We start from the raw sequence: 10,446 nt of genomic DNA, 5'->3' as shown, positions 1-10,446 counted from the left end.
ACTATATATATATATATATATATATGCATATATATGTACATATATTCATGTCATGGCTCTTAGTTCTCTATGTACATGCATAGTAATGGGATTGCTGGATCATACTGTATTTCTATTTCTAGCTTTTCAAGGAAGTGCCCTACCATTTTCCTTAGTGCTTGTACCATTTTACAGAGCCACTTCAGTGCGTGAATATTCCAAATTCTGCACACCAACACTTTTTGTTTTCTAGTTTTTGAACTTTGCTTTTATTGCTAGGATGATGTGTTAACTTATTGTTGTTTTGATGTGTATGTCTCTAATTGCAAGAAACAAACCAACATTGTCTGGTAGTTTGTCACACTGGTAGCTTGCCTGTTGCAGGATGCTGGAAGAAATGCCACCAGTATTTTAAACTCCAGCAGGGTCACCCATGGTGGACAGGGTTCAGCAAAGCTTACAGAGTAACACAGAGCAGGAAGAAGGAGAGCCAGGCTACTTCTGAATGTTTAGCTGCTGAAAACCTTATGAATAGCACCAGAATATTGTCAGATAAAGTGCCAGAAGAAGAGAACCCCAGGTTGGAAGGCACTCAAAATACAATGGGGGAAGAGCTGTCTGCTCAAAGCTGAGTTGACTATGATGATGCGAATGGAGTAAAGCTTCATTTCAAAATCTATCTTGAAGTACAACACTGTCTGTGGAGTCCTGGTGTGGCACTGTAGGATAAGCACTGGACCACAAGGTTGCTTGAATTGCAAGGTTAGTGGTTCAAACTTTCCTGCTGCTCCTTGAAAACCCTATACAAGGTTGCTATGAATAGGAACCAACTTGATGGCACTTGAGAACAAAAGAAACAACAACAGGAAGACCAGTAAATACCACTATTATTCAAACTTACACACCAACCACTAAAGCCAGTGATGTTGAAGTTGAAGAATTCTACCAACTTCTTCAGTCTGAAATTGATCAAACACACAATCAAGATGAATTTATAATTACTAGTGATTGGAATGCAAAGGTTGAAAATAAAGAGGAAAGATCAATATTTGGAAAATATGGCCTTGGTGGTAGAAATTATGCTGGAGATCTGATGACAAAATTTTGCAAGACCAATGACTTTATTCATTGCAAATACCATTGTTAAACAGCATAAAAGACAACTATACACACAGACCTCACCAGATGGAATACACAGGACTCAAACTGATTACATGTATGGGAAAAGACACTGGAAAAACTCAATAACATCAGCCAAACTAAGCATGGGCTGACTGTGGAACAGACCATCAATTGCTCTTATGCAAACTCAGGCTGATGCTGAAGAAAATTAACACAAGTCCACAGGAGCCAAAATATGACCATCTGAATTTAGAGATCATCTCAAGAACAGATTTGATGCATTAGACACTAATGAGTGAAGACTAGAAGAGTTGTGGGATGACATCAACCACATCATACAGGAAGAAAGCAAAATGTCATCAAAAAGACAAGAAAGAAAGAAAAGACCAAAATTAATATCAGAAGAGCCTGAAACTCAATCTTCAGCATAGAGATACTAATGTTTGATCTAATTCTTTATCCTTTCGCTTGATGCTAAGGGATCCAGGATTATCATCTGTGTCTGTTTCCCTTGAATTCTTGGGTTTCTGAGGGATGGTGTTGCATGTCTAATGAAGTTATCCTCTTAGCCAGCTTTTTGCCCCAGGTCTTTCTGTGGGCAGATGGAGTGAAGCTGTGTCAGGTACTGACCAGGATGGAGTTATCAGTAGGTTTGGAAAACACAGAGAGAGAGTTTAGTTTCCCTAGTGGGACTCCAGAGCTGTATCCCAGACCCTATGATATAAAGAACAGCTGATTTGAAGTCACAGTTCCAAGATTTGTGAAAAAAATGCTTGGTAGTTTTCAGAGTTGGGGAGAATGTCTACCTAAAGTATTTCTAGGAATCTTACATGTAATAAATGCAAGGATAGTAGATGGAGGGGGTGACCCAGTGTGCCTGACTCCACCAAAAAGCTTGCGCTCCATTCACAGCCATGGACCCTAGTGGGATTTGGGACTCCTGTGCTAAATCATCTATGGTCTCAAGGGTCAGAGGTGCAGAACAAAATACATGGGTTTTTCAGTGAGTCAGATCTGAGTTCAAATCCCGTATCTTCACTTGCAAGCTATAAAGAGGAGGACCTGGAATAATCGCTGTAAACATTTTGACATGTGACATTCCCAATTAACTGTGACCATTCAACAAAGGTTAGGGTGAACTGGAGCCCTTCCCCATGATGACACTGGGGCTATGGGGGCAGACTGGAGAGAAGGGAATGTTATGCAGTGAGGAGATGTTTATTCTTTAAGATTCAATGACAAATCCTTATGTTTTCTAGAAACTCAAGAAGAGGCACAACATATAACTATGTGATTAGCTCTCGCCTGGGAAGAAATACATATAAAGAACAGTATGCCTTTCTCTATAAGTAAGTATAATCTCTGCACCTGTAACATGGTTCATTTATAAATTATGTTTCTGAATTGAATTCACAACCATGTCTGATTTTTCCCTCAAAACCTGATTATGCTTTCTAATCAATTCTCAGTACTCATCATAATGATTGCTGTCAAAATTGGAGCTGGTGCAAAGTAACAGCTTCCTAACTATCATTGATTTGTTAGGGGCATCAAATGGTTGCTTAGATCAGTGGTTCTCCATTTTTCATAATCAAGTTCTGACCCAGGGCTGGAAACCCAAGCTGCCTCATTTGACTGACTCCTGAAACTCATGTTCTTGTCTATTTTCTGCTAGTAGTCTGTGTTAAGTCTGAACGTTAATCTGTGGGTGCCCCCAGAAAAGGACTACATCTCAGGCCTTCAGCTCTCAAAGGGCTCTGATCATTACTGAGAAGAGTTTATTAGACTTGCTCTTGGACAAAAGATTGCCTCCAGGAAAAATTTCCAATTCTCATGGAATCTAGACTTTCTGGAGTCAAGGAGGTTGGATGAACTCCTGAAGCTGTTGCCCAGAGATAATCTTCAAACCTTAAACCAAAAATATCCCCTGAAGTCTTTCCTAAAATAAACAATTGTTTACCTTGCTTAGTAAAGAATGTCTACCTTGAGCACCATGTTCCTTTCAAGAACTATGTATGTGGGATCAGTTTGGCAACTACAACTCAAAAGAGAAGATAGAAAGCTTAGAGGGCTGTGATTTATGTTAATAGGGTGACTAAGAATGGTTGTACAACTTGGGAAATGTCATCAATGTCCCTGAAGTGTATCTGCAGTAACTGTTGAATGGAGCATGCTCTGCTGTGTATAGCATTGTTGTTCTTGGGTGCTGTCAAGTCAATTTCAACTCACAGGGTTTCCAAGACTGTAAATATTTATGGGAGCAGAAAGCCTCACCTTTCTCCCACACTAAACAAGCTAATAAAGATCCCTTCTAGGGTCTGAGCTTGCTCTGAAGGCTAATGAAGTCTTGGCAGCCGGAAGTCTTTTCTTCTAGAAAGAAGAAAGAAAACAGCAGGGAATCAGTTTGGAGGGCTTTCTTTTTTCTCTTTTAGGGAAAAGCTGGTGTCTATAAAGAAAAGCTACCACTACGATGATGATCAGGATGGTGATGAAGACGTGTTCTCCAGGGAGCCCTTTGTGATCTGGTTTCAGTCACCCCACACCGGTGAGACCTCCTCAGAGACCACATGAATGGGCAGCGGTCCCAAGTGTGCCGTGTCATTTCAGGGTTTATGTAGCATCTTTGTTGTTGTTAAGTGCCTTCGAGTCAATTCTGACACAGAGTGACCCCGTATAGGGTTTCTGAGGAACAGCTGGTGGGTCTGAATTGCTGACCTTGTAGTTCAAAGTCCAGTGTTTATTCTACAGCTTCATGACAAAAGTCCATGTAAGAGCTTTAGGGAGCCAACCAAAAACATCTTTTAATACCTCAATGTAGAGGCTGTTTAGTTTGATGGTACCAAATTCACTTCTCAAAATGTCATCTCTCAAGACCTCTTCAGCCTGAGTCCCACCTCTGAAATCAGTGGTATTTCTAGTCTCTTTGGAACAGTTGTTGTTGTTGTTGCTAAGTGCCGTCAAGTCAATTCCGACTGATAGCAACCCTGTATGGGGTTTCCAGGGAGCAGCTGGTGAGCTTGAACCACTGAACTTGCAGTTCAAGTGACTTTGCAGTGTGATGCATTAGCCCACAGCACCACACCAGGACTCCTTGAAACAGTTAGGCTACTGGAAATAATTTACTGCAACTCCTTATTCCCCATCATCTCACGAGATGGCTAGAAGAGATGAGTTCCCAGGTTAGACTCTTAGATTCTTTCCAGTCACTGTCTCCTCTCCTTCACAATGAGGGTAGAGAGGAAATCCAAATGGATTACATCCTGAACTTAACAATGTTGTTGTTGTTGTTAAGTGCCGTCGAGTCAGTTCCGACCCATAGCGACCCTGTACAGGGTTTCCGAGGGTGTAAATCTTTACGGGAGTAGAAACCTCATCTTTCTCCCGCAGAGTGGCTGGTAGTTTCGAACCGCTAACCTTAAGGTTCACAGCCCAATTCATAACCACTACGCTACCAGAGTGATACTTATACAGCTGCAGTTGCTGCCTAGCTGATCCCAACTCAGACCTCATGTTTGTCAGAGTACAACTGTACTTCTTAGAGTTTTCAATGACTGATCCCCTCCCCTCAGAAGTAGCTCACCAGGCCTTTCTTCTGAGGTACCTCTGAGTGAACTTGAACCTTTCAGGTATCAGTCAAACACACTAGCCATTTGTACCAGCCAAGAGTCCTGGTGTGGTACTATAGGATAAGCACTGGACAGTTAGCTGAAAGGTTGGAGGTTCAAATCCACCACTTGCTTTTCAGAAACTCTATACAGGATTAATATGAGTGGGACCCAACTCGACAGCACTTACCAACAACAGGGACTCCTAATATACACTGCTGTTTTTGTTGTTAGATGTCGTCAAGTCAATTTTCAAGTCACAGAGAACCCATGTGACAGAATAAGACAACCCTGGAGGGTTTTCTAAGCTATAATCTAATCTTTCTTGGAACAGACCACCAGACCTTCTCCCATGGAGTGGTTTGGTAGGTTCAAACATCTGGATTAACCACTGTACGACCAGGGTTCCCAGCTGCTAACAAATGATTGATCCCTGATTCAGTGTCAGCCATCAAACAGGTATAACAAGCCCTGGTGGTACCATAGGATAAGCACTGGACTGCTAATCACAAGGTTGGTGGTTCAAACCCACCACAAAGATTTACAGTCTCAGAAACCTTATCATACATCCTAGAATTCTCTCAACAATCCTACACAGTAGAAACTAGGATTAGTTCTACTTTATGAGGCTCTCTGCTCCCAGGAAGTCATAAAACCTTGGAAACCCTATACAGGATGGCTATGAGTCGGAACCAACTTAACGGCATTTAACAACAACAACAGTTAAGGATGGTGAGGTTTAAAATGATGAATTCACCTGCCTAAGGATTCCCAGCTATTGGTGGGTGGACTGGTGTTTTAACCAAAGCTGCCATCTCAGGCCCCCATGGTCTTAACCATGATGCTGCACTCAGTGGGAAACCAAGAATTAAATTTAGTGTGCAATCACATTAAAAAAGAATTGCTGTTGAGTTAATTATGATTCACAGAGACCCCCATAGGACAGAGTAGAACTGCCCCATAGGGTTTCCAGAATGAAATCTTTATGGGAGTAGACTGCCTCATCTTTCTCCCACAGAGCAGACAGTGGGTTTGAGCCACTGACCTTGCAGTTAACAGTACAACTCACTGTGCTACTCTGACTCCCTTGGAACAACATAGAATCAAATCTTAATTTAGTACCTACTACGTTCCAGGCCTTGTTCTAGGCACTAGACAAGACAGACAAGGTCCCTAAACTTGTGACCTTAGTGTAATAAGGGAGACCGCTAATGGCTTAATAAATATATGTAGAGCTGTAAGTCTACACACCCACATTTATACAATACAAATATAAACATCCTGACCTATCATGTTAGCTATTTTTGGCCAGAGTTAATTAGCTGACAGACAAAATACTTACACAGGAAAACAAATATGGGAGAACAGTGAGAAAATTACACAAGGAGGTAGGGACTTCATATCGTCTTTGTCACACACACGATTCACATGAGGCTGACCAGGGCCTCCCTACGTCATTCTTCTTAAAGAGGAGCCTTTGTGAACTGCTAAACAAACCTGTTTTCTTGAACCTCTACCTTTCCTCCCTGGCCCATGCCCCTTCCTTCCTCCCCTGGGACACTACTACTCGTGTTGGTGTTGTTTCTCTCATATGCCCTCTCTATCAGGGATCAAAGATGGACTTAGCTATTGATCTTTCATTCATTCATTCATGCATACATGCATTCAGACAGCAAACGATTTTGAGCACCTCCAATGTACTGTAGCCACAAAGGTATAAAACACAGATAAGCCTGCCCTCCAAACGATTTTGAGCACCTCCAATGTACTGTAGCCACAAAGGTATAAAACACAGATAAGCCTGCCCTCAGAGAGCCTACTCACAGATAAGCCTGCCCTCAGAGAGCTTACATTTTAGTAGGCCAAGCAAAGGAGCAAAGAAAACAATTTCAGAGCATGAAGGGAGGAAACTAGTTGCTTAGAATAATGAGTTTCACCTTAGATGGGGTGATCAGGCAGAAGGAACAGTGAACAAAAAAGTTAGGAACTGGAAGGAGGTTCTAGGGAGACCAAGAAGAGGATGGGGGAGTGGACTGTGGGTCCTGGAGACAGAATGCCTGGGTTCAAGTGCTGGTTCCCCACTTGAGTTGCCATTGAGTTGGTTCCTACACATAATGACCCTGCATAGGGTTTCCAGGGAGCAGCTGGTGAGCTTAAACTGCTGACCTTGTGGTTCAAACCGACTTTGTAGTCCAGCGCATTAACAGCACCACACCAGGACTCTAACTCCTAAAGTAGGAGTGGAGATTCAGGAGCAGATGAGGGTAAAGCCCTAAGAGGTGATGCTCAGAAGTCAGCAGGTGCTGGTAGCAGGTGGGCGAGGTGGCACAGTGTGGCTGAATCTCATCCCCACTCCTGGGTTCTCTTCTCCCCTTCCTACTGGGGCAAGGTTTTTATACATGGAATGTAATGTTCTCTTCCCACACCCACTAGTTATAAAAGAAGAATAAAAATTGTTTCTTTTTCATTAGTCCCGAAACTGAACAAGCTAATTATTTAAAAAAAAATAAAAACAAAAACGGAACACACGTTATTTGTAGAAAATGAGAAAACAAACACATCCATAATATCAGCAACTAACACTGTCTCACAGCTTTCTCTGTTGTCAAGAAGGGCAGGTGGGAGACAGGCGACTATGACGACTCTGTTGTTGTTGTTGTTGTTGTTAAGTGTCACTGAATTGGTTCTGATTCCTAGTGACTCTGTGTAGTGTTTCCGAGGAGCAGCTGGTGGGTTTGAACTGCCACTTTGCAGTTCAAACCGACCTTGTGGTCCAGTGCTGATTCTACAGCGCCACACCAATCTCAGCTGCTGGCTGGACCTTCTGAAAATTGGGGAACCCAGACACCACACACAACCCATGCCTCCGAGGAAGACCTGTTGCCCTAGAGCAGGCTTCCTGTGACCTGGATGGAAGAAATATGTGACTTCTTGCTTTCTCCTGCTCATCAGCTGTTAAGGATTTCGTGATTGTCCCCCTGCACACCACTCCTGAGACATCCGTTAAGGAGATTGATGAGCTGGTGGATGTCTACATGGAAGTGAAAAAACGTTGGAAAGCTGAGGTAAGGACCTTTTGTTTTCTGAAATCCTGTATAACCAAGCCAGAATCTTGTCATCAGTGAGATGAGCAAGGGGAGATGTGTGGGCCACCACCCATGTACAGCCTCTAATTAGGCCTCTCCTCAGCCTTAAATATCCTTATTAAACCTGCCCAAGAGAGTCTTGGGAATTAGTTCGGTGCACCACCAAGAACAGCTGCCAATGGGTGAAGAACTCATTCTAGAACATTACTCTGAGGGACATGTACAAATCTATTTAATCCTCTCATTTTATCACTTCCACTATGCAAGTGAGAAGAGTGAGGCTTAGAGAGGTTAGGGGTTTTTCCGTTACAAATATCAGAAGTTCACTTTGGCTCAAAAATACAGATTTATTGGCTCATGTAACTGAACTATTCAGGATTATTTCAGGCCTATTTGGATCCAGAACTCAAACTAGGAAATCAATACTTTTTCTCTTTGTTCCATCTCTTGGCCCTCCTTTCCTCTGGGTGGGCTCCCTTCTCAGACAGGCTCTACCCTTGGGATGGCATGATGGCTACCATGCCCTGCAATTGAGTCTCATTGGCTCTATTGGGTCACATGCCCATCTTTGAGCCAATCACTGTCATCAGGGGATTGAGAGTTTCTAATTGGCTAAATCTGTGTCATGGACTGAAGGGGAGTTTCCCAAGGAAGCTTGGAGAGCTGTGCTCAGCAGAAGGGAAAAGTACCTTCCATCGGTAGCCTTAAAGTTCTCAACATTAGGTTCCCCAATCAGGGAACATAAGGGTAGTGACTTGCGTCATACCATGTAGTAAGGTGGGGTCATCCTTAATTCCTAGTTGCACTGTAATCCTTCCTCCTTAGCCCCACTGTAACCATCATTTCTTAGCAACTCACTTCAAAATGGGTCCATAATCACAGGCACAGAGGTTAGATTTTATCATCTATCACAGAATGGAGAAAATTAGCTAAAAGGGCCATAATAAAAAAACCCAGCTGCCCTGTAAACTCATTTATTCAGTACAATCTTAAATTGTCAATTCATCCTTCCATTCAACAAGAATTTAGTAAGCATCTGTTAAGTGCCAGGCACTGAAGGGGCATCATCAGCACAAAAGTGAACAAGGTGGGTAAACTCTATTGCAATGAAGGACCTTCTGTGAGGTACCAAGGCTCAGTTCATCTTCTTTTTAACTTTTCAATTTCTAGGGTTTAATTCTTTTTCTTCTTCTTTTTTTTTTCCTACTTTTTATTGGGAATTGAGCAAAGGTTTACAGACAGGACCAATGGTTTTATATTCAATGAATCATAAACTCTGTTTCATTTCAATGACTGCAATCCATTTCATGTAAAAACAGCTGAAAGGATAAAAAACTCTTAAATTATCCACCACTCATCTGTCAGTTTGTCATACTGTGGTGGCTTGTGAGTTGCTGTGATTCTGAAAGCTACACCACCGGTATTTTAAATGCCATCAGCGTCACCCATGGTGGACTGGTTTCAGATGAGCTTCTAGATGAAGACAGACTAGGAAGAAGGAGTGACAAACTACTTCCAAATATTTAGTCACTGAAAACCTTATGAATAGCAGAGAAACACTGTCAGATATAGTACCGGAAAATGAGCAACTCAGGTTGGAAGTCATTCAAAATGCGACTAGGGAAGCGCTGCCTCCTCAAAGTAGAGGTGACCATGATGAGGTGAATGGAGTTAAGCTCGTGGGAGAAAAGCCCACAGAACCTTCATTTGCTGATGGGGCACAACTCAAAATGAAGAGGAACAGCTGTAAACATCCATTGAAAATTGGAACATAGAATGTACGAAGTATGAGTCTGGGAAAATTGGAACTTGTCAAAAATGCAATAGAACACATAAACATCGATATTTTAGGGATTAGTGAGCTGAAATGGACTGGTATTGGCCATTTTGAATCTGACAACCACATGGTTTACTATGCCGGAAATGACAAATTGAAAAGGAATGGTATTGCATTCATTGTCAAAAAGAACATATCCAGATCAGTCATGAGGCACAACACTGTCTGTGATAGAGTAATACTCATGTGCTTACAGGGAAGACCAGCTAATACCACTATTATTCAAATTTATACACCAACCACTAAAGTCAGTGAGGATGAAATAGAAGAATTCTACCAACTTCTTCAATCTAAAATTGATCAAACATGCAATCAAGATGCATTAATCATTACTGGTGATTGGAGGGAAAGGTTGGGAGCAAAGAGGAAGGATCAGTAGTTGGAAAATATGGCCTTGGTGATAAAAATGATGGAGACAATGAAACCATATACGATAGAATGAATGTAAAACTAATATTCTCCCATGTAAACTATCATATAATCCACAATAAAACATTTTTTAAAATGATGCTGGAGATTGCATGATAGATTTCTGCAAAACCAATCATTTGTTCATTTTAAAGACCTTCTTTAGACAGCATAAGAGATGACTATACACATGGACCTCACCAGATGGAATACATAGAAGTCAAATTGACTACATCTGTGGAAAGAGACAATGGAAAAACTCCATATCATCAGTCAAAACAAGGCCAGGGGCAGACTGTGGAACAGACAAATCAATTACTCGTATGCAAATTCAAAATGAGGCTGAAGAAAATGAAAGCAAGACCACGAGAGCCAAAATATGACCTTGAATATATCCCACCTGAATTTA

The 10,446-nt window shown here is 41.8% G+C and overlaps 1 protein-coding gene across 1 annotated transcript in view; it reads left to right on the top strand.

The window, feature by feature from the left end:
• DNASE1L3 (deoxyribonuclease I-like 3) overlaps positions 1–10,446 on the top strand; it is a 37,723-nt gene that overhangs the window by 16,325 nt on the left and 10,952 nt on the right. Inside the window, exons 3-5 of the mRNA XM_006862079.1 lie at positions 2,361–2,450; positions 3,534–3,646; positions 7,659–7,771. Of these exons, the coding sequence (XP_006862141.1) occupies positions 2,361–2,450; positions 3,534–3,646; positions 7,659–7,771 (316 nt within the window). The remainder of the gene's footprint in view (positions 1–2,360; positions 2,451–3,533; positions 3,647–7,658; positions 7,772–10,446) is intronic.

This window comes from Chrysochloris asiatica, unplaced genomic scaffold, assembly GCF_000296735.1.
Source record: "Chrysochloris asiatica unplaced genomic scaffold, ChrAsi1.0 scaffold00046, whole genome shotgun sequence".
NCBI classification, from domain to species: domain Eukaryota; kingdom Metazoa; phylum Chordata; class Mammalia; order Afrosoricida; family Chrysochloridae; genus Chrysochloris; species Chrysochloris asiatica.
The sequence above is the reverse complement of the archived record's forward strand: the minus strand, read 5'-3'. Positions and strand labels throughout refer to the sequence as shown.